This window comes from Salvelinus alpinus, chromosome 19, assembly GCF_045679555.1.
Source record: "Salvelinus alpinus chromosome 19, SLU_Salpinus.1, whole genome shotgun sequence".
Taxonomy (NCBI): Eukaryota; Metazoa; Chordata; class Actinopteri; order Salmoniformes; family Salmonidae; genus Salvelinus; species Salvelinus alpinus.
The window spans coordinates 45,645,162-45,669,954 of record NC_092104.1 but is presented as its reverse complement, the minus strand read 5'-3'; the positions used below and the strand labels follow the sequence as shown (position 1 = coordinate 45,669,954).

The 24,793-nt window shown below is 44.6% G+C and overlaps 1 protein-coding gene across 3 annotated transcripts in view; it reads left to right on the top strand.

The window, feature by feature from the left end:
* LOC139545720 (disabled homolog 2-interacting protein-like) overlaps positions 1-23,056 on the top strand; it is a 93,821-nt gene extending 70,765 nt beyond the window's left edge. For 2 of the 3 annotated variants that reach the window (XM_071353784.1, XM_071353786.1), the window contains 13 exons: positions 17-170; positions 821-919; positions 1,041-1,595; positions 7,865-8,009; positions 8,859-9,003; positions 9,214-9,450; positions 9,612-9,813; positions 10,080-10,276; positions 10,473-11,388; positions 12,605-12,757; positions 17,700-17,902; positions 19,743-19,830; positions 20,297-23,056. In XM_071353784.1, coding sequence (XP_071209885.1) covers positions 17-170; positions 821-919; positions 1,041-1,595; positions 7,865-8,009; positions 8,859-9,003; positions 9,214-9,450; positions 9,612-9,813; positions 10,080-10,276; positions 10,473-11,388; positions 12,605-12,757; positions 17,700-17,902; positions 19,743-19,830; positions 20,297-20,464 — 3,262 coding nt within the window. In that variant the 3' untranslated portion in view covers positions 20,465-23,056. The remainder of the gene's footprint in view (positions 1-16; positions 171-820; positions 920-1,040; positions 1,596-7,864; positions 8,010-8,858; positions 9,004-9,213; positions 9,451-9,611; positions 9,814-10,079; positions 10,277-10,472; positions 11,389-12,604; positions 12,758-17,699; positions 17,903-19,742; positions 19,831-20,296) is intronic. The other variant, XM_071353785.1, reaches the window with a different exon arrangement.
* Positions 23,057-24,793: the final 1,737 nt, after the last annotated feature.

Sequence of the window (24,793 nt, the reverse complement as noted above, 5' to 3'; positions counted from 1 at the left end):
TCCTCTTCTCCCCCAGATCCCATCTAATGCCGAGGCTGAAGGAATCACGGTCTCATGAGTCGTTGTTCAGCCCCAGCAGTGCAGTAGAAGCTTTGGATCTCAGCATGGAGGACGAGGTGTTGATCAAACCGGTGCACAGCAGTATCCTGGGCCAGGACTACTGCTTCGAGGTGAGCCCTCCCACCAGCGCCACCACTGCCACAGCTCGAGGCTCGCTAACTGCGGACTCTTTTTAATAGCGTCTTTTAGGATCCTGAAGCACCATATATAATGCATTGTGTCTAATCTCTGTATTTTGTCGCCATTACCTTAGTCTGAAAACCTGCGTAATAAAAGGTGGGCGGGTCCCTCAATGTCTGTCAAGCAGCCAGTGCCTTTGGGTAGTGTGAGTGTGTGGCTGGGCATCTGCTAGGGAGCGTCCCCACTGCCAGGAGGGTCTCCCTTCCCCTCTTCCTGCCTGGTAGTGGCATGTGTGTCTGTCTGGCCCATCTGTTGGCATCTCCATGCTCCTGCTCTCTGGATTTGCTCAGAGAGGTGAGCTCCGAGAGGGCCCAATTCACAAGGATTTACTGCCTATTATGCTAAAGCACGCTGCCAGCTGGACAGACCATGGCTCTGTGACCGAGTGGACAAGCGTTTCTCTGGTGGACAAGTGCAAGAGGATTTCAATGGCTGTCCAGGCTCAGTGTTTAGTATGCATTGTATCAGTGTGGACTGTGCACAGACTCTGCAGCCCAGCTGAAGCGTGTGTGTGTGTGTGTGTGATACCCAACCCTCCTTTCATAAAGGGAAGGGCTTAATTGTCTGCCATACTTCACAGGTAACCACTTCCACTGGAACAAAATGCTTTTCATGTCGGTCATCCGCCGAGAGGGACAAATGGATGGAGAACTTAAGGAGAGCTGTAAATCCAAACAAGGTAAACCCTGTACAAATAGTGGGCCCTCTGTGGAAGGAAAGAGCAATACAGTAGAACACATGTCAGAGCACCCATGAAAATGTTGTTGTTTGAAGTTGCACATGTTTGATGTTTTTCACAGGACAACAGTCGGCGTGTGGAGAACCTGCTGAAAATGTGGATTATTGAGGCCAAGGACCTTCCAGCCAAGAAAAGGTACTTCTGTGAGTTGTGTCTGGACGACACGCTTTACGCACGGACTACCTGCAAACTCAAAACAGACAATGTGTTCTGGGGAGAGCACTTTGAGTTCAACAACTTACCTGCCATCAAAAGTGTCACCGTCCACCTGTACAAGGAGACTGATAAAAAGAAAAAGAAGGACAAGAACAGCTATGTGGGCCTGGTCAACATTCCCACCGGCGCCGTCACGGGACGCCAGTTTGTGGAGAAGTGGTACTCTGTGAGCACGCCCAACCCGAACAAAGGGAAAACTCCCGGACCTATGATTCGGCTCAAGTCGCGGTACCAGAGCATGAGCATCCTGCCTATGGAGTCATATAAGGAGTTTGCGGAGTACATTACCAATAACTACATGCTGATGTGCTCCATCATGGAGCCTGGCCTCAGTGTGAAGAACAAGGAGGAGATGGCCAGTGCCCTGGTGCACATTCTACAGAGCACCGGCAAGGCTAAGGTAAGGCACCCTACTCTCCAGAGGCTGTGTTCTACGCATTTTCAAATGATAGTCCAAAATAGTCACATTGCCAAATGTCAACAATAAACATCAAATTGATATTCGCAATAAATCGTATTGTAATCATTACAGCTGTGAAAACGTTGATTACTCACAATCAGTAATACCGTTGTCTCAAATAAGCAACAATCAACATAGTCTCAGCTGCATATTGCACATAGTAGCTGTATAAGGTAAAGGGGTTTAACTTCTTACGGCTGAAATCCTGTTAACGGGACCGATTTGATAATAGCCAGTGAAAGTGCAGGGCGCCAAATTCAAACAGAAATCTCATAATAAAAATTCCTCAAACATACAAGTATTATACACCATTTTAAAGATAAACTTGTTGTTAATCCCACCACAGTGTCCGATTTCAAAAAGGCTTTACGACGAAAGCATATCATGCGATTATGTTAGGTCAGCGCCTAGCCACAAAAAAAAACACAGCCATTTTCCAGCCAAAGAGAGGAGTCACAAAAAGCAGAAATAGAGATAAAATTAATCACTAACCTTTGATCTTCATCAGATGGCACTCATAGGACTTCATGTTACACAATACATGTATGTTTTGTTCGATAAAGTTCATATTTATATCCAAAAATCTCAGTTTACATTGGCACGTTATGTTCAGTAATGTTTTGCCTCCAAATCATCCGGTGATTTTGCAGAGCCACATCAATTTACAGGAATGCTCATCATAAACGTTGATGAAAGATGCACTTCTCCTTAATGCAACCACTGTGTCAGATTTCAAAAAAGCTTTACGGCAAAAGCACACCATGCGAAAATCTGAGTACAGCTACCAAACAGATACCCGCCATGTTGTGGAGTCAACAAAAGTCAGAAATAGCATTATAAATATTCACTTACCTTTGATCTTCATCGGAATGCACTCCCAGGAATCCCAGTTCCACAATAAATGTTAGTTTTGTTCGATAAAGTCCATAATTTATGTCCAAATACCTCCTTTTTGTTCGCATGTTTAGTCCAGTAATCCAAATGCACAAGGCTCAGGCACTAGGTCCAGACGAAAAGTCAAAAAAGTTATATTACAGTTCGTAGAAACATGTCAAACGATGTACAGAATCAATCTTTCGGATGTTTTTATCATAAATCTTCAATAATGTTTCAACCGGACAATTCCTTTGTCTTTAGAAATGAAAAGGAACAGAGCTCGTGCTCACGGCCGCACGCATGACCAAACTAATGGCATTCTGCCAGACCCCTGGTTCAAACAGCTCTTATTCACTCCCCCTTCATAGTAGAAGCCTGAAACAAGGTTCTAAAGACTGTTGACATCTAGTGGAAGCCTTAGGGCGTGCAATTTGACCCCATTTCCACTGTATATTGGATAGGCAAAGACTTGAATATCTACAAACCTCAGATTTCCCACTTCCTGGTTGGATTTTTCTCCTGCCATATGAGTTCTGTTATACTCACAGACATCATTCAAACAGTTTTAGAAACTTCAGAGTGTTTTCTATCCAAATCTACTAATAATATGCATATCTTAGCTTCTGGGCCTGAGTAACAGGCAGTTTACTCTGGGCACGCTCTTTCACATTCTTCCGAACGTGAAAATTGTGCCCCCAGCCATAAGAAGTTAAAGGTCCAGTGAGCCTCGTTTTTCACCAGGGGCTTTGTAACTTAGCCTAGTCTTTGGGAGTCCTCCTTCCCCATGCTTACCGTAAGAAGTCTCCTGGAGGAATGTGAATGCTTCCTGTTTGGGTTGGGAGCAGGGTCATGTTCATGAGTCAAACGGAAGAAAAACAAACATGGAACGGACTATTTTAGTTTTTTAGTTTTCCGTTGCAAAACGCTTTAGAACGTTTTCCATTGTGTTCCCTAATGAATGTGACCCAGCCTTCACATGCTGTGGAAAAATAACTGAAACTACCCCTGCTTAGAGTGTGTGATTGGGGGACTGAGGACAAGATATTGTATTAGTACTTTCTAATGAGGACTAGCTGAGAGAGGACTTGCGTACACTGACTGGCATGGCTGAAAAAGCATACCTGTTGCTAATACCTCACAATGTTGCATTTGAAACAATCGCATAGACCATTTCAATTCAGTCCCTTTTTTTGACCACTTGCCATACATTAGGCTATGTGGTAAAATGTCCTACTCTTATTCAGAGAATCAATACATCCCATTGAGGAATTGTTTTGATGTTTTTGAAACAGTAACATTGATCTACTGTATTGAGTTGAGAAATCTGTCCGAACTCCACACAACAAAATCTCCCTTACTATAAAGAGAGAGAGAGAGAGGTCATCATGTTGAAATTCAGTCTTTATCCACATTCCATCTTTATGGAATGTGCAGACCATCAAATCTCACCACGCCTGGAGAAGTGTTTCTCTTCTCAGCAGTGGTGTAAAGTACTTAAGTACAAATATTTAAAGTACTACTTAAGTAGTTTTTTGGGGTATCTGTACTTAATATTTTTGACAACTTTTACTTTTACTTCATTACATTCCTAAAGAAAATAATGTACTTTTTACTCCATACATTTTCCCTTACACCTAAAAGTACTAGTTAGATTTGTAATGCTTAACAGGACAGGAAAATGGTGCAATTCACATACTTATCAAGAGAACATCCCTGCTCATCCCTACTGCCTCTGATTTGGCAGACTCACTTAACACAAATGCTTCATTTGTAAATTATGTCTGAGTGTTGGAGTGTGCCCCTGACTATCCAAAATAAAAAATTAACTAGAAAATCGTGCCTTCTGGTTTGCCTAATATAAGATATTTGAAGTTATTTATACTTGTACTTTTACCTTTGATACGTAAGTATATTTAAAATCAAATACTTTTAGACTTACTCAAGTAGTGTTTAACTGGGTGACTTTCACTTTTAGTCATTTTCTGTTACGGTATCTTTACTTCTACTCAAGTATGACAATTGGGTATTTTTTTCCACCACTGCAGGAGCCACATGAACGTGATCTAGTAGCAATCAATGCTGTATCTCATATGAATGTGGTTGTGACCTGGTACACGGCCACTGTGCTGTCTTCTCGCTCACCATTCCCAGGGAGGAAAGCGGTGTCAGCCCCCTGTGATAATTAGCTTTGTCGTCTTTAATTCCTGCTTCGCTCCATCCACCCCACAGCTCCTGCAGTAAAACCACGCAGATAGACAGAACGCTAACGCTAGTGTGTGTGTGTTCTAGTGCACAAGGTCATCGGTTGTCATTGAGGATAGCTGTTTCAGGATAGAAACGTCTTTTTAGACTTTGACCCTCAAACATTGCTCCTGCTTATGGAACACTGAGAATGTCCATGCCCTACAGCAGCTTGTATTAGTAAAAACAGCAACAGGGCGATGGAGCTTCATTTTAAACAACCTTTCTCTAATGTTAGCCTACTTTCTGCTCTGAGAAACAATTGGGACTTTGCCTCATTTCACATTTATCCACTGCCCCATAGTGGCTCACACCCCCTCCCTCTCATTTCATTTCATTTCACTGTTTAGCCTGCCCTAATCCAATAGATGGATAGATAGAGGTCCATGAATCTACACTTTCAATGAGGTTTCTCCTAGTCTAGAGGCGTTCTCTCACCAAATGGATCTCTCTTTAATTTTATTGAAATGACTGTGGCTCAATTTCAATTTAAAAAAGGGTTGTTCCACCTAAAAAAGCACAAGAAAGAGGATTGACACCTACCTTCTCAGATTGGGTCTGAAATCCTTTCTGTAGTTAGAAACAGATAAGATTAGCATTCCTGCAACTTTATTTTGATACGTTCCCCAGCAAGAAAACCAAAAATTGTAGCTCAAATTGTCGCTAAACAGGATGGGTTTTAGGAGGAGTTCTTTACAGACCCTCATGTGGATGTCCACTGAAAGTTGACTAGCAACAGCAATTGGAACATAAAAGACACCCTCCATGAGTGCCCACTAAATTTGGTCAAGACCAGGCAAACAAAATTTAAACCCTCACCAAAATAAAAGACAGGAAGGAAACCATAAAGGGGAGCAAAATGAAAACAGGGAAGATAAGCTAAAGGAGTATTTTCTTTTTTAGAACTCAAATAGGGAGAGCCAACTAAGTGTTAACCCTCCACATCTCTCAAGACAACTGGAGCACTGGGCCATCCATTCTTAAATATCACCTGGGCCTGCACAGGTGAAACACCTTCCCACTAACAAGATGACAATCCAGCATAGGTGTAACACATACTGACTAACGAGTTGACACCAATCGGTGCATCCCACATGCTAATGTGCTAACGTCCAACCTCAAAATATACATAGAAAAACCAAAGGCTGTAACATCATTCACCATACTTCAATTGCTAATTTCTCTGAACAGGGGGAAAAAACACAACCAAATTCACTGGGAATACATTACATAGTATGAAGAAGCAATAATCTAAGCCGCAACTCCATACTACTTGTTAGACATAGTGAACTGATACTGTATACTGGTTGCTTTGGTGGGATTTGGTGTGGTGGGTCGTGGGTGGCTTTTTACATTTTTGGGGGATTCCTCATGTCTCACTCATTGGTAGAAAGAAGTTGGGAACTATATTGAATATTATATGAATCCTATGAGTTAAAATTGACAATTTGGGTGCAATCAATTAGCTTAACTTCTCAGAGATCTAAAATATGTCTCAATATTGCTCAATGTCATCTATTTACAAACCCACCTCGTATAGTCTGTTAGTGTGTTTGTTTGTGCAGTCAGTGCATGTTAAGACTTCCCTAGCCGTTCTCCAGTTCTGCCTGAGGGTACTGTAGAAGTAGGGACAGCAAAACCCTTTTCACATGTCGGCATGGCTCATCACAGTAGTGTGAGACGGGTATAGCATAGTGTGTGTGTGTGTGTGTGTGTGGCTGATATGCTGTGACTGTCTGTCTGTCAGTCGAGCCAGCGCCCGAATTGGGCTTGCTGCTCATCCACATCAACCACGGATGAGCGTCATCATCAGTGATGAGGGCTAAGAGGGGTGCTGTATTAAGCCCTTAAATCCTCATTCAACACACAAGCAGGTAATGCTCTGACTACTGTCCTGCCATGCAGCCTGCCCTGCACAGGATATACAGCACTTCATACATTCATAATCCTCTGCATCCTCCAGAGAGCGTAATGGTTGAATGATCTGGCACGGGGTTCACGGCTTGTGTGAGCCAGGGGGACAGCAGCTATGTTGACAAGGAGCATTCGGGTATCTAGCCTACATTTGGCTGATACAGTAGCTACACACTGCATATACAGTAGCTGAAATGTCTACCTCTCTCTGGTGCAGACTTTAAGATGACGATAGCACGTTCCCTTTGACACCTCATTAGCATGCATAGCCTAGCGCTAGCCTACCCCCACAGGCCTCCCATAGAAGTAACTGCAGTCAGACGGAGCTGGAGCAGATAACAGGAGCTCATGGAGAGCGAGTGTGACTGGCTAAGAAAGACGCAGCCTGAGAGTGACTGTGTGTGGGAGGGGGGGGAAGGGAGGGATGAACCACTTGATCCATTAGACCAGAATCGATAAGAGAGTAAGAGTGAGTCATCACTTTTGTCTGAGCTGCCTGCGACTGACTCTCTCTCCAAACCCACTGCTTTCAGTATATATCAGGCTCACCATCAGGCCTGGGCTGTGCAGCAATAGTAGTACACTGTTATTTATTTATGTAGAGACTGTACACGTGCTGCATTTCAGATCACGTTGATAGCGTGTATAGCAAGCAAATGAGCCAATCTACAGTAAGTCTCTTCACAGGAGTTGTCGACAGAGATCACTACCACATTTGTTATTTTTCTTATTATAATTTTTTTTTTACTTCAGTTTATTTTAGTAAATACTAAACTGCATTGTTGGTTAAGTAAGCATTTCATTGTATTCGGCACATATAAGAAATACAATCTGATTTGATCATAACACACCTTGGTAAAGCACTGGTGCTGGTTGCCTAGTTCCATGATACGGCGCTGATCAGCCTTTGACTGCTCATCGTGTTGTCAATGTTGTGTCTGCAAGTTCTTGGAGATGAACATGGGACGAGGCGACACCGGTTCCCTGTTCCAATGCTTTTCCAAATGCATACTGTCTTCCTCCCTTCCTTGAGAGAAATTGTTATGATGACATTATAGGATTTGTGAAAGCTATGTGGTGGATCCATTGCTATCATCTATTCAATGGGGTAAGATCACAGGGAAGGAAGGATTTTCAAAGTATTGGAACACTGCCTCACTGTTCCATTTTTCTTTCAGGACTTCCTGACTGACCTGATGATGTCAGAAGTGGATCGCTGTGGGGAGAACGAACACCTGATCTTCAGGGAGAACACTCTGGCCACCAAAGCCATCGAGGAGTACCTTAAACTGGTGGGGCAGAAGTACCTGCAGGACGCACTAGGTAAGTAACACCCACACACCCTAAACAAGCGAGTGCTGCCATTACAGTAGAGCGAGAAATGCTTTTAGTAGAGAGCGAAGGAGCCATGAACACGTGGAATAGGCCTATGGGTTGTACATTAAGTATCATACGTCCAGGCTAGTATCTCTCCACACACAGTAGATCTTCACAGTAGATCTTCACAGTAGATCTTCAATTCTATTCAGATCAATAATTCATCGTTTTTCTGTAAAGTGACTTTGTTTGAAGCCGTGTTGAATGATTCAGAAAGGCGGCCTGTCCTTGAAGGTTGACTGGCCCGATTTGAAAGTATGAATGTATGAAAAGGGAACAGAAGAAGCCTGTCGGAGAACTCTGGGCTCTTTCTTTAGTCGTCTATCAACAAAACTTAAGACGTTGGTGAAAGACAATCACTTCTGCAGAGAAAATGATTCCTCAATCTATTTGCGGGGCGGCGAGAAGTAAGAAACCTGTGATTTAAATCTCTGATCTGATGTCTATGGCCATGTACAAATATATATTTTTTGCATGTTTTGTCACAGGATATTTAACTCACCACATTATAATGATCCAGTGGTCCATGAACAGTCATAACAAATAGCAGCAGCAGTTTTTTTAGTACAATACGTGGGTTTTCTATCAGTGTGCATGGCATTAGTGTGTTCCAACTAGCAGAACTGTACTCTATATGGAGGGATTTTAGTGCCAAAAGAAATTGAATCTGAATTGAATTTATTTTTCCATTAAAGCTACTCCATAACTGTAAGCCTATATGTACTGTAGATTGTAGTCCTAGACATAGTGCTGACCCCAGGCCTGTGTGCTGTGCTCCCTCCCTCCCTCTTCTAGGCGAGTTCATCAAGGCCCTGTACGAATCAGACGAGAACTGTGAGGTGGACCCGGGGAAGTGTTCCTCAGGAGACCTCCCTGAGCACCAGAGCAACCTGAAGATGTGCTGTGAGCTGGCCTTTTGCAAGATCATCGACTCCTACCGGTAAATACAAAAACCCCCCTGCCAATGCAAGTAGCTAGCATTAGCCCTCATACTATACTATCAAGTGTCCAGCTTTCAGAGCTTTCACAATTATCGAATCAATAATGAAAGCGTGAATTGTGCAAAAGGTCAAGTCAAAAACAACATGGTGGTACTGCATTCATGGAAGGAAGGTATTTTATTTAGCGGTAACATTTCCTTCTCTACCAGTGTTTTTCCGCGGGAGCTGAAGGAGGTGTTTGCCTCGTGGAGGCAGGAGTGCAGCAGTCGGGGCCGGCCGGACATCAGTGAGCGTCTGATCAGCGCCTCCCTGTTCCTGCGCTTCCTGTGTCCGGCCGTCATGTCCCCGTCGCTTTTCAACCTGATGCAGGAGTACCCAGACGACCGCACCGCGCGAACCCTCACGCTCATCGCCAAGGTCACACAGAACCTCGCGAACTTCACCAAGTAAGTGCGGGTGTGTGTGTTTACGATTGCGTGTGAACGAGTGTGTGTGTGTGTGCGTGCGTACGTACGTGTGCGCATCCATGAAAATATACGTGTATATGTGTTTATCTGATGAAAATAGCATCATTTTGGTTTTGGTTTTTGTTTCTTTGTCTGTCCAGGTTTGGTAACAAGGAGGAGTACATGTCCTTTATGAACCACTTCCTGGAGCACGAGTGGACAAACATGCAGCGCTTCCTGCTGGAGATCTCCAACCCAGAGACCATTTCCAACACGGCAGGGTTCGAGGGTTACATCGACCTGGGCCGCGAGCTCTCCACCCTGCACTCCCTGCTGGCCGAGGCAGTCTCTCAGCTGGACCAGGTACCAGGATTACACCGCACTACTTTGATTTACTCTCTAATGGCAAAGTCACGATACTCTCTACTTTCCGCGAGCAGAGCTACCGGAAATCAGTCCTTTTCAATGGGCTTGACATAAAGATGCACATTTTGCTAGGATAGCAGTCTATTGTCACCATGTAGATGTTATATGTGAAAAGAGATGTTACTAAATAATGAATTCATAGGAAGTTCATGGGAGAAATTGTAAAGAACTATACTTGATGTTATTATTTTGTGTCCCTGCAGAGCACAGCCTCTAAGCTTGGTCCACTGGCACGTATCCTGCGGGACGTGAACTCAGCACTGACCAACCCGTCTGGGGTCCAGGTGTCTACCCCCACGGAGCGTATGGGCTCCCCCCCCCTTCCCCTCCCCCTGGCAGGCTGCAGCCTCTCCACCGGCCTGCCTCTCCACAAGATGGTCATAGACAGCGAGCTTTCTGGGTATTTGTGCTTCGTATGACACACAACCTGCAGAGATCTGGGGATTACAGCTTTTCAATATTTATTTTAATAGATGTTGATTTTGCAATTCTGCTATTTTTTTTAACAGTTCTTTGGGAACCACAAGGACATTATCTTTACAGTGTCTCTGGTCAAAACAAAATGTATCTAATTTTTCAATGTTGTCTTGGTGCAGGTTGGTTGATTTTACGAGGCTACCGTCGCCAACCCCAGAGAACAAGGACCTATTCTTTGTGACGCGGAACTCTGGCATCCAGCAGTCTCCAGCCAGAAGCTCCAGTTACTCGGAGGCCAACGAGGCTGAGGTGCAGCTCCCCAATGGCAGCAAGAGTCTATCAATGGTGGACCTGCAAGATAGCCGCAGCCTGGAGAGTACCCCTGGCCCCCGCCCTGCCTCCCCCAGCGACATGCTCCTCAATGAATGCCAGTCCCCCGTCGCCCCTGGGCCAGGGGGCTGGGCCGCCCGCACCCCTCAGGGCATTATCCCCGGCCCCGGACCCACCCTCAGGAGAATGGTTCAGACCCCCACCAACCCTAGCACAGAGAGCAGCACCCTAGGTCCAGGGAGGCCCTCCCAGCTCCTCGCCCCGCTTTCATTCCAGAACCCCGTTTACCAGATGGCCACGGGCATGACCATGAGCATGTCCCCGCGGGGCCCCCTGGCCGATTCAGGCTCCGAGGGCCACAGCTCTCACAGCTCTCAGGGCAACAACACAGAGGATGCCCCCAAGCACCAGGGGGTATTCCTCACCCAAGGGGTTGCAGTCGGGAGCGGGGGAGGCAGCAGCAGTGAGGAGTTTGCGCGGCGCTCAGGGGAGTTCACGACCCGCCGCCAGCTGTCCCTCATGGAACCCCCGCGGCAGAACAGCTCCGGTCCCCAGCGCAGGATAGACCAGCCCCCTCCGCCCGTCACCAGGGGCAGGACGCCGCCAAACATGCTCCAGACGGCCTACCCTGGGCCGCGGCCCTCCAGCGGCAGCATGTTGTCATCATCTCCCGACTGGGGGCCCAGTGGCGGCACCCGGTTGAGACAGCAGTCGTCCTCATCCAAAGGGGACAGTCCTGAGACCAAGCAGCACACCCTGCACAAAGTGAGTAGAGCATGTCACGTCTATGTGTGTGTGAGGGGGGGGGGGCTGTGTGTGGTCTCACTGTTATCCTGGACAGCCACTGTGTCTGCTGACTTTTATTAGAGATAAACTCTTGGTTGACTAACTACTTAATATCTATCGAGCCAGAGTTTGGATTGCATGTACTGAAGTTAGGCTAGCAAAGCTAATGGGCTTGGCTGTGTGTATTATTCTGGACTTCATCCTTTGGTTATGGAGAGTTATTCCTCATCAGAATCTTATTTCCTACCTGCAGCACGAGTACATCCTACCTGCAGCACGAGTATAAATCCAAATTCTGGCTAGAGAGATATTAAGATTCTGATGAGGAATAACCAATGGCAGAACTACAGAATAATACACACAGCCAAACTTCATCTGTGGCCTAGAGGGATGAGCCAGGCAGGATATGACCTCAGTGGACGTATCCAGCTCACAGTCACAGTGGTGGGTGGAGAGGGTATGTATGGAGAGCCCAACTGGCCTCAATAAGCTATCATAACACTCAGCCTTGCTGAGCCAATAGCAAATCACCCAGGGCAGTGAGCCACAGGCATTACCCTACAGGCCTCAGCGCTGGAGCCTGCTAACAGACTAGACAAGCAGAATTAATTGTGTGACTGTGGACACCGAAGTGGTTATTAAATGCCTGTTCCGCTCAACTAAATAATTTTTGTACGTGGTCTGAATAAGTCCTCCTTATAAAATGATCAAGAATTTGCCCCCCCCCCTCCCCGTTGGTAATATTTACGATTAAAACAAAACAAGTGTCCTACTCTATTTTGGGCTCGATCTCCGTGGGTGTGTGTGGCCGTCTCCAGGTCTCAATCAGAGTAGAAGGGGTTATACGAGAATGAAGCGGGGAGGGGATCAATGATTCAAATCTTCTTTATCGAGGTTTTAGAGACGTGAGACCAAGCTCTCATCATTCTGTAATGATCTTGTCACAGACAATTCCAGATGGGCAATGCAAAATAATCACCCCCTGTGCCTTCCCACTTGCTTCAGTTGTTCCTCTAAACCCTCCTAGCTGAAGACACTGGCTCTCCTCTACTCCTCTGTAGACACTGGCCTCTCATTGTAGCTTGTGATCGTAATCGTGCAGCATTCATTTACCCTGCTGCGCTTCTTTCCCATTACTTACCAGAAGGCTGTGTGTGTGCGTGATGTGTGTGCGTGTTCGTGTTCGTCCCACCAGGCCCCCTCCCCTGTGAACCCCAATGCTCTGGACCGCACTGCTGCCTGGCTGTTGAATATGAATGTGCAGTATTTAGACCATGAGGGAGTTGACCCAGATACCAAGCACAGGGAAGACCTTCGAAACAAAGAGGAGCTCACTCAAACTGAAAAGGTAACTAACGTCTAGCCTCTTGTAAAAACCTAATATCTTCTACAGCACCACATCACAATATTGTTCAGCACAGCTACTTACAGACATCATCTTTATTACTTCAGAGGAGAAGCAGAAAGTCCTAAAAGATTAACGTGAGCAATTAATACGTGATTCTAGGGTTGTTATTGATTGCCAACAAGGAAGTGAATGTGTTGAGGAGCCAAAAGCAAAGGCATAACAAAGGCACTGTGTCTCTCCCTACTAGCAGGCCTGTCCGTGATTTGAATTCATGTGAATATTGAAGGGTAAATGCTGCTTAAGTAGTATGAAAAATTATTCTGTGTGTGAGAGATGCCCCATGATATATACTGGTTGTGTATTTATAGTTTTGTATACGAGTTCAATTAGCCTCTATTCTGACGTTGTTTAAATGTAGGCAGACAGATGGGGTTAGGCTGAACTGCTCGTACTGCAGCTCAAGAGAGGCCATATCTCAAAAGACACAGTGGTGACAAGGCAAGAGTGTGCCCTCCCTCTGCCAATTCTCCTAGCTACTCCAATGAATTATACACCAGCAACATATTGCACTCACGCACACTTATAAGCCAAAGACACTTGACACATTTTCATCACACACAAATGAATAGTTTTCAACTCCGAGATGGTTTTCAACTTTTCTTTTCAAGAGGTGTTTTAGTGATTATTTCAAAGATGTTAGGTCTGCCAAAGGGAGAACCAATCACTGTCCTTTTAAAGCGATAGTGGTGATACTTACGAATCAAACCGCTGTTTATTATGTTGGTCAATTACGACCAATAAATCCCCTTTATAAAATCGTTAGTTGTACTCTTTAATAGGTTTGTATTAAAAAAGAAAGAATGTAGTACTAAATGCTAAAGTAGAATATTTGAAAAACGGGGCATCATTCTGGTTTTAGACCAAGTTCAGTGTACTGTACGGTTTTTATGTGGCCACGTACCTTAAGTAAGGGCAGTGTCGTGAATGTCATTCGAAGTTGAAGTAAAATCCCTACATTTGAAATCCCATTTGACTTAAGAGGTTGATCGTGCAGCTTGTTTACTGCTGTGGGATGTATTCTTTTATATTTGTTTTGGATTCACTTGCTTGCAAAATGTCCTAGACATTTACATTTAAGTCATTTAGCAGACGCTCTTATCCAGAGCGACTTACAAATTGGTGCATTCACCTTATGATATCCAGTGGAACAACCACTTTACAATAGTGCATCTAACTCTTTTAAGGGTGGGGGGGTTAGAAGGATTACTTTATCCTATCCTAGGTATTCCTTAAAGAGGTGGGGTTTCAGGTGTCTCCGGAAGGTGGTGATTGACTCCGCTGACCTGGCGTCGTGAGGGAGTTTGTTCCACCATTGGGGTGCCAGAGCAGCGAACAGTTTTGACTGGGCTGAGCGGGAACTGTACTTCCTCAGAGGTAGGGAGGCGAGCAGGCCAGAGGTGGATGAACGCAGTGCCCTTGTTTGGGTGTAGGGCCTGATCAGAGCCTGAAGGTACGGAGGTGCCGTTCCCCTCACAGCTCCGTAGGCAAGCACCATGGTCTTGTAGCGGATGCGAGCTTCAACTGGAAGCCAGTGGAGAGAGCGGAGGAGCGGGGTGACGTGAGAGAACTTGGGAAAGTTGAACACCAGACGGGCTGCGGCGTTCTGGATGAGTTGTAGGGGTTTAATGGCACAGGCAGGGAGCCCAGCCAACAGCGAGTTGCAGTAATCCAGACGGGAGATGACAAGTGCCTGGATTAGGACCTGCGCCGCTTCCTGCGTGAGGCAGGGTCGTACTCTGCGAATGTTGTAGAGCATGAACCTACAGGAACGGGTCACCGCCTTGATGTTAGTTGAGAACGACAGGGTGTTGTCCAGGATCACGCCAAGGTTCTTAGCACTCTGGGAGGAGGACACAATGGAGTTGTCAACCGTGATGGCGAGATCATGGAACGGGCAGTCCTTCCCCGGGAGGAAGAGCAGCTCCGTCTTGCCGAGGTTCAGCTTGAGGTGGTGATCCGTCATCCACACTGATATGTCTGCCAGACATGCAGAGATGCGATTCACCACCTGGTTATCAGAGGGGGGAAAGGAGAAGATTAATTGTGTGTCGTCTGCATAGCAATGATAGGAGAGACCATGTGAGGATATGACAGAGCCAAGTGACTTGGTGTATAGCGAGAATAGGAGAGGGCCTAGAACAGAGCCCTGGGGGACACCAGTGGTGAGAGCACGTGGTGCGGAGACAGATTCTCGCCACGCCACCTGGTAGGAGCGACCTGTCAGGTAGGACGCAATCCAAGCGTGGGCCGCGCCGGAGATGCCCAGCTCGGAGAGGGTGGAGAGGAGGATCTGATGGTTCACAGTATCAAAGGCAGCCGATAGGTCTAGAAGGATGAGAGCAGAGGAGAGAGAGTTAGCTTTAGCAGTGCGGAGCGCCTCCGTGACACAGAGAAGAGCAGTCTCAGTTGAATGACTAGTCTTGAAACCTGACTGATTTGGATCAAGAAGGTCATTCTGAGAGAGATAGCAGGAGAGCTGGCCAAGGACGGCACGTTCAAGAGTTTTGGAGAGAAAAGAAAGAAGGGATACTGGTCTGTAGTTGTTGACATCGGAGGGATCGAGTGTAGGTTTTTTCAGAAGGGGTGCAACTCTCGCTCTCTTGAAGACGGAAGGGACGTAGCCAGCGGTCAAGGATGAGTTGATGAGCGAGGTGAGGTAAGGGAGAAGGTCTCCGGAAATGGTCTGGAGGAGAGAGGAGGGGATAGGGTCAAGCGGGCAGGTTGTTGGGCGGCCGGCCGTCACAAGACGCGAGATTTCATCTGGAGAGAGAGGGGAGAAAGAGGTCAAAGCACAGGGTAGGGCAGTGTGAGCAGAACCAGCGGTGTCATTTGACTTAGCAAACGAGGATCGGATGTCGTCGACCTTCTTTTCAAAATGGTTGACGAAGTCATCAGCAGAGAGGGAGGAGGGGGGAGGAGGGGGAGGAGGATTCAGGAGGGAGGAGAAGGTGGCAAAGAGCTTCCTAGGGTTAGAGGCAGATGCTTGGAATTTAGAGTGGTAGAAATTGGCTTTAGCAGCAGAGACAGAAGAGGAGAATGTAGAGAGGAGGGAGTGAAAGGATGCCAGGTCCGCAGGGAGGCGAGTTTTCCTCCATTTCCGCTCGGCTGCCCGGAGCCCTGTTCTAGAGACAGCAGAAATGTACCCAAAAGCTTTGCAGGATCCTGCATTTGAACCCAGTCGGCTTTTCACAGCATGACTAGGAGCTGTGTTTGTGTTTATTATGGATCCCCATTAGCTGCTGCCAAGGCAGCAAAATTAAGGCAGTTATACATTTTAAATACATTACAATACATTCATAACAGATTTCACAACATATTACGTCTGTGCCCTCTACTGCCACATATCAATAACACAAAATCTATGTGTACATGTGTGTATGTTATCGTGTGTTTGTATGCATGTGTCTATGTTTGTGTTGCTTCCCGGTCCCCGCTGTTCCGTAAGGTATATTTTTGTCTTTTTTTCAAATCAAATTTTAATGCTGGCATGAGTTACTTGATGTGGAATAGAGTTTCATGTAGTCATGGCTCTACATAGTCTTGTGCGCCTCCCATAGTCTGTTCTGGACTTGGGGACTGTGAAAAGACCTCTGGTGGCATGTCTTGTGGGGTATGCATGGGTCTCTCCGAGCTGTGTGCCAGTAGTTCAGACTGACAGCTCGGTGCATTCAACATGTCAATACCTCTCACAAATACAAATAGTGATGAAGTCAATCTCTCCTCCACTTTGAGCCACGAGAGATTGACATGCATATTATTAATGTTAGCTCCCTGTGTACATCCAATGGCCAGCCGTGTTGCACAAAGTCCCTCTTTGTGGCACCTGACGACATGACTGAACAGTTGTCCAGATGCGACAAAACTAGGGCCTGTAGGACCTGCCTTGTTGATAGTGTTGTTAAGAATGCAGAGCAGCGCTTTATTATGGACAGACTTCTGCCCATCCTAGCTACTGTTATATCAATATGTTTTGTCCATGACAGTTTACAATCCAGGGTTATTCCAAGCAGTTTAGTCTCCTCAACTTGCTCAATTTCCACATTATTTATTAAAAGATTTAGTTGAAGTTTAGGGTTTAGTGAATGATTTGTCCCAAATACAATGCTTTTAGTGTGACTTGATTGTGAACCTGAATTGTCATCCACAGACTTTCATTAGCATACACTGTACATTACACTTGTTAGTCCACAGACAAGGGTGGATGGTAACACCACTGTTCTGTCAGCAGTTGAGTACAGTGGCCCTCTGTAGCTCAGTAGGTAGGGTATGGCGCTTGCAACGCCAGGATAATGGGTTCGATTCCCAGGACCACCCATACATTAAAAGAAATGTATGCACGCATGACTTTAAGTCGCTTTGGATAAAAGCGTCTGCTAAATGGCATCTTATTATATTCTGGCATATATTTAAGCAATAAGGTCCGAGGAGGTGTGGTATATGGCCAATATACCACGGCTAAGGGCTGTTCTTAGGCATAATGCAACGCAGAGTGCCTGGACACAGCCCTTTGCCGTGTGGCATATTGGCCATATAGCACACACCCCCGAGGTGCCTTATTGCTATTATGAAGTGGTTACCAATGAAATTAGAGCAGTAAAAATAAACGAGGTGCTATATCCATGGTGTACGTTCTGATATACCACTGCTGTCAGCCAATCAGCATTCAGGGGTCGAACCACCCAGTTTATATTATATCATTATATATTATATTACAAGAAAAACAGGAGCATACCGAACAGAACCACAAACTGGGTTAAAGCCCACTGAATGGGCGCAGCTTTGAAAATGACAGGTGTGTTCGCGTGCGTTTGGGCATGTACGTACGTGCACGAGTGTGTGTACTGTCACTGACTCGCCACGTCCGACTCTGTCCTGTGTCCAGTACCAGCAGGAGATCGCCATCCTGCAGGACAAGCTGCGTCTGTCAGCCAAGAAGCTGGAGGAGTATGAGTGTCACCTGAAGGGCCAGGACGAGCAGACCCAGACAATGCTGCTGGAGTACCAGGCACGCCTGGAGGACACGGAGGAGCGCCTGCGCCGGCAGCAGGACGACAAGGAGCTCCAGATGAAGAGCATCATCACCAGGTGAGGAGTCCTCTACCACTGGAGGCTGGTGTCACTTCAAATCGTAGGACAGGTTTATTGCCTTGTTGTATTGGCTGTAATTAGGGTGACGGTAATGGACTTTAGAATGAAATTGTATTGGTTGCTTCCACATATTTTGCTGATTTTGATTGGGGTGTAACGAAATGCTTATGTTCCTAGCTCCAACAGTGCAGTAGTACCTAACAGTACAAAACAATATACGCAAATCCCCCAAAAAATCAAGAAAGGAATTAAGAAATATAGAAATATTACAACATGCAATGTCAGTGTCCGGAATATAAATATATATGTATAGTGCGACATTATATGAATGGAAAAGGTGTGTACAGCAGTAGTTATATAGGATGAGCCGTGACTAGAATACAGTATATACATGTAACGGTTCTCCTCTTCCTCTTCATCCGAAGAGGAGGAGCATGGATTGAACCAAGGCGCAGCGTTGTGATAAGACATGATAATTTATTAAACAAAACAGACGAAGACGAAAACGAACTATACTTGATATAACTAACAAAACAACAAACGATGTAGACAGACCTGGACGTAAGAACTTACATGTAACACGAAGAACGCACGAACAGGGAAATGACTACATAAAAACCGAACAAACAAAATGAACAAACAAACCGAAACAGTCCCGTATGGTGCAACATAGACAGACACTGACACAGGAGACAACCACCCACAAACAAACAATGTGACACCACCTACCTTAATATGATTCTCAATCAGAGGAGATGAAAACCACCTGCCTCTAATTGAGAACCATATTAGGTACCCATTAACCAACATAGAAACAGAAAACATAGACTGCCCACCCAAACTCACGTCCTGACCAACTAACACATACACAAACTAACAGAAAACAGGTCAGGAACGTGACAATACATATGAAGTGGGTAAAACAGTACAGTATGCAAACATTATTCAAGTGACCAGTGTTCAATGACTATGTACGAAGGACAGTAGTCTCTAAAGTGCCGGGTTGAGTACCAGGTGGTAGCCGGCTAGTAACAGTGACTAAAGTTCAGGGTACTGGCCGGCTAGTAACAGTGACTAAAGTTCAGGGTACTGGCCGGCTAGTAACAGTGACTAAAGTTCAGGGTACTGGCCGGCTAGTAACAGTGACTAAAGTTTAGGGTACTGGCCGGCTAGTAACAGTGACTAAAGTTCAGGGTACTGGCCGGCTAGTAACAGTGACTAAAGTTCAGGGTACTGGCCGGCTAGTAACAGTGACTAAAGTCCAGGGTACTGGCCGGCTAGTAACAGTGACTAAAGTTCAGGGGACTGGCCGGCTAGTAACAGTGACTAAAGTCCAGGGTACTGGCCGGCTAGTAACAGTGACTAAAGTTCAGGGGACTGGCCAGCTAGTAACAGTGACTAAAGTCCAGGGTACTGGCCGGCTAGTGGTGACTATTAAACAGTCTGATGGCGGTAATTGACCAGACTTTTTTTATCAAATTATTTTTGGGACGGTATTCATCCATAACCATCGGTTTCACGGTTATACAGTAATTGTGCCAGCTCTAGCTGTAATGGAATAAATGGAACGTTTCCAGCCACTGCAATGAGCCGTCCTCCCTTCACCAGCCTCCACTGTTCTCTGCCTACACTAACACACTATGAACTATGTAATTTAGTCCTGGTTTTGTGTACGTTTTGTACAAGCTATTTTTAATGTCTTATTTGTTGTTTTGTCAGTGCTATGCGTCAAAGTTAAATGTAATATTTTTAACATCACTATAATAAAAGACCAATCAGTCAACAACTCCAGCTTTCACCAGCCACCAGTACAAACATATCTTTGTTACTGTTTCAGGCTGATGTCTGTTGAGGAGGAACTGAAGAAAGATCATTCGGATATGCAATCGATAGTGGACTCAAAACAGAAGATCATTGAAGCCCAGGTGAGCGCTTAGTGTACACGAGAGATGTGTTGGCTGTATCAGCAATTACAGTTCCGCAACTGTGAATATACTGTATTTACTGAAATACTGTATTCACAGCTTTACTCTGTCAGTCTAAGGTCTTGAAGTGGACGGCGCCCTCTGGTGTTAAGAAAATGTCAACGACCTCAGATTGAAAATGAAAGTCTAGCTCCTTGCAAACAAACCAGTCACTGGAATTACTGTGACAAGTACACTATGGACTGTATGTGGACAATATGTCTCTGTTCTTGAGAAACAGTCCCTTTCAGTTCACAATAGTGGCTACTTGTTTTCGATGAGGTCCTGTTGGTCTCCTGAGGTGCTACAGTTTATCAGCAATATGATGAAGGACTCATTGGATTGTGTGAGGATGTGTAACAATACTAACCCTCCTCTTCGTCCCTCGGTCCTTCTTCCTCCATCCCCCTTCCTCCTCACTCTGCAGGAGAAACGCATCGCCTCTCTGGACTCGGCCAACGCCCGCCTGATGAGCGCTCTGACCCAGCTGAAGGAGCGCTACAGCATGCAGACCCGTAACGGCATCTCCCCCACCAACCCCAGCAAACTCCAGATCACTGAGAACGGAGAGTTCAGGAACAGCAGCAACTGCTAGGGATGGGGAGAGGGCCTCGCCCAACTCAATAACACTTGGGCTAGGGGAGAGACGAGAATATGGCCCACACCCAGTCACTCTCTGGAGAAACGTGTTCATACTGAACAAATCCATTATTTTCAATGGATGAGGTCATGATGACATAAGGAGTAGACTGACTATGAAGCTGTTGCTGAACAATATAAAGGAATTCAGCAGATTGACTTAAGATAAAGTTATAATGTCTACAACACCTGGCTGCATGACGTCCCAGACTCTCTATCCCAGTACATTAACAACATTGTAACAAATAAGATGGGAATAGGTTGCACTGTTATCTTGGAAAGAGCCTGTTTTGAAGTGATTTGAACCACCAAGCTTCAGAATGTTTCAGATTTCTCATGTACCCGTATCATTTTCAGTCACCGCGTTGAAATAGCACAGGTTGCTAAAAGAGGACGCTCCTTTATGGATCCTACACCTTTTTAGAGCGCACTTGTACCCTACATGTCCCTCTGACCTACAGTATACAGTACTAACATACTCAGGCCGTTTCTTCTGGCAACAGTATAGTACAACACAAGTGTGTATATATAGTACATTGTAGCATCAATCTTCGATTTTACTCAATGGCTGTTTTCTAACCCACTGATTTTGTTTCAAACTTCAATAGCATACATACAGTATGTGTTGCCAAGTGAACAACTCTCGATCAGTGAAAGCCTCCTCTGTTGACCAGCTTTGAAAACCAGAGCTTTGCTGAAAACACATCCCAATAGCAAGTGTTTCTGTATTCTACCTGTATATTTTAGGTATCCCCTTCTTTTCTTACCTCAAATGAATTTTTTGCATGTATCATATCAGGACTACAGTAGCACAACTTGCTAGCTTTGTTTTAAATAGATAATATTAAGGAAAGAGCTCAACTATTTAATGTTTTGCATACTTTGTATGTGCTTAAATATTCGTCTATTTAGAGGTTTAAATGCCTCGGAGATGTATATAAAATGTTCACAGTATTTTTATTGATTGTTTGGAATAGTATCTGTACAGTAAGCGTTCCTTGAATTAAACTCGGCTGTTCTAATATTACAATTTAAGCGGTTCTGACTAATTTTGGCTCTACTTCAGTAGACAGTTCACACATCCTTTGAGCCATTATTCCCTTTTCATACGTAGGTATTCTTTGTTAAAAATTCACAATTTATTGATGCTGTTAAATGAATGATATTGATAAACATAGTTTACTGTGTATTTAAATGGTTGTGTGTGGGCCAGTCCTATATTGTTTGCAGTTTGTCAGTGCTGAATAGAATAGGACTGAACTCAAATACCTGGCCACCCCTCTACCCTTGCACTTCTGGAACTTAGCTAAGGACCTTACAATATGCACTTTCAACCAACAGAAACACTCTTTAATTTAGAATACCTTCTATCCAAAGTAAAGAACAAAACATCCATATGGGGTTTTAGGCTGTAACTGAGGTATAAACCAGATTCATTGATAGTTTCAATTCCCTCTTGTGTTGATTAAGGGCTCGATTCAATCCGTATCGCGGATGTTCAGCGCTATAGCGCAATTTACATTTTTAAAGGCAATGTTCCAGCGTTCACGGAGTCTGCATTCTTGGTAAAGAATGCAAATGTCGGCTCAATCGGAAATGACCTTTACATTTCAATTGTGCTATCGCTCTGAACTATTGTGATTCAGGTTTAATCGAACCCTAAAGCTATACAAATGGAGTGGACTCAAAGGCTTTTTGTGTAGTCTTATTGAAGTTGCAGGTAGCTAATTTTAGCAACCATCAAAGGTGGTCTCAACAAATGGCTTGATTTCTCAATTCTGACTTCTGCAAATTCTCCTGTGAAAACACTAGCGTTCTGCTTTCATGAAGTTAGAGGCACGTCAAACGGTTCTTAGTGACATGAATCACTGTGTCTGGTCTGGAAACATTCAGCTTAAACAGAATGATCCTTTTTAAAGTAAATTTTATAAGTGATGTAAAATTGTATGTATGGTATGCTCTAAATTATGTTTGTTTATATCAGTTCCTTATTTATTGAATTTCTATATTGTTTTTGATTTAATAAAATGCCCTCGTGATGGATTGTTTTGAAGATGCAGGTATAAAGAAAAGTATGCTTTCTGGTAGAAATGTGCTCCTAATTCCCTCAAGTGGTCTTACTACACCCAACCTGCTCAGTCAAGAGAAAATGTCTTTAGAGGGTTTCAATTGATTTTCTCTTTCAAAGCCAAAGGTGCATCTATCCCGCTATGATGTTATTTTATTGAAAGGAAATAGTATATACTGCACCAGAAACCACAGATCAATTCACAATATTGTGCATCTTCATGGTCTCCCAGTTCTTTTAGGGAGGTTTTTCAACCATTTTGCAAGAAGAGTGACTTACCAAAACTATTCTCTTTTCCTTGCTCTATATAATACTGAACAATATTTTGCCATGTTGTCACTGCAAACTCATAACTTTTGTATGAATGTTAAAATAATAATTTGATTTGTGTAAATGGTAACAAGAATAGGTCAACTAAAGTGTATGTAATTTATGTACAAATTCAACTAGACTTATTAAAGATTTATTTCGTTATTTTAATCATGTAGTGTTCTCATATGTGGTATTTATTCTCACAATCTCAAATGCTGTCATTGATTAATTGAATATTTTTGAAATATCGCCAGCCAGTGGTATCACAAAGCAAGCACAGTAATTCAATCATTAGTATGCACTTAACAAGCAGCAGGCAAACTTGGTTGACATGACGTCATTACAACCAGAAACTAATGACGTCATTTAAACAAATTCTGTATTTTCAACCAGTTATTTTTCACTGGGATGGACCTAGAAATAATACACATATCCCAACACTGAAAGAGACATGCTCATCTTAGTGGCTGTTATTGTCCATACAGAGTAGACTACAGAGTCCCCTCTGATCCTTATCTGGAAGGTTGGCTGTTGACCAATACATCATTCAAGTGAGGTACACATCACAGAACCCCATGGTAACTCAGCAAACAACTTTGATAACGCTCCTACTCTCCTTTTAAAGGTCTAAAATATGAATGAGTCTTAACATTCAGGACAAGGATTTCAGCGATAACCTCATCACTTGTTGCTAAGAGAAGATCAGTGTTATAATTTATCAAATTTAAAAAACTGAAATATCACATGTACAATAGTATTTAGACCATTTACTCAGTACTTTGTTGAAGTACATATGGCAGAGATTACAGCCTTGAGTCTTCTTAGGTATGACACTACAAGCTTGGCACACCTTTTCTGCAGATCCTCTCAAGCTCTGTCAGGTTGGATGGGGAGCATAGCTGCACAGATATTTTCAGGTCTCTCCAGAGATGTTCGATTGAGTTCAAGTCCCGGGTCTGGTTGGGCCACTCAAGGACATTCAGACACTTGTCCTGAAGCCCCTCCTGTATTGTCTTGGCTGTGTGTTTAGGGTTGTTGTTCTTTTGGAAGGTGAACCTTCACCCCAGCCTGAGGTCCTAAGCGCTCTGGAGCAGGTTTTCATCAAGGATCTCTCTGTACTTTGTTCCATTCATCTTTCCCTCGATCCTGACTAGTCTCCCAGTCCCTGCCACTGAAAAACATCCCCACAGCATCATGCTGCCACCACCATGCGTCACCGTAGGGATGGTGCCAGGTTTCCTCCAGACATGAAGCTTGGCATTCATGCCAAAGAGTTCAATCTTGGTTTCATCCTTTGGGTGCCTTTTGGCAAACTCCTTTTACTGAGGAGTGGCGTCCGTCTGGTCACCATAAAGGCCTGATTGGTGGAATGCAGCAAAGATGGTTGTCCTTCTGGAAGGTTCTCCCATCCCCACAGAGGAACTCTGGAGCTCTGTCAGTGACCTTTCGGTCATTGGTCACCTCCCTGACCAAGGCCCTTCTCCTCCAATTGCGCAGTTTGTCCGGGCAGTCTGCTTTAGGAAGAATCTTGGTGGTTCCAAACTTCTTCCATTTAAGAATGAAGAAGGCCACTGTGTTCTTGGGGACCTTCAATGCTGCATAAATGTTTTGGTACCCTTCCCCAGATCTGACGCAATCCTGTTTCTGAGCTCTACAGACAATTCCTTCAACCTCATGGTTTGGATTTTGCTCTGACATACACTGTCAGCTGTGGGACCTTATATAGACAGGTGTGTGCCTTTCCAAATCATGTCCAATCAATTGAATTTACCACAGGAGGATTCTAATCAAGTTTTAGAAACATCTCAAGGATGATCAACGGAAACAAGATGCACCTGAACTCCATTTTGAGTCTCATAGCAATACCTTATGTTACTAATAATTAGAACTTTTGATAAATTATCC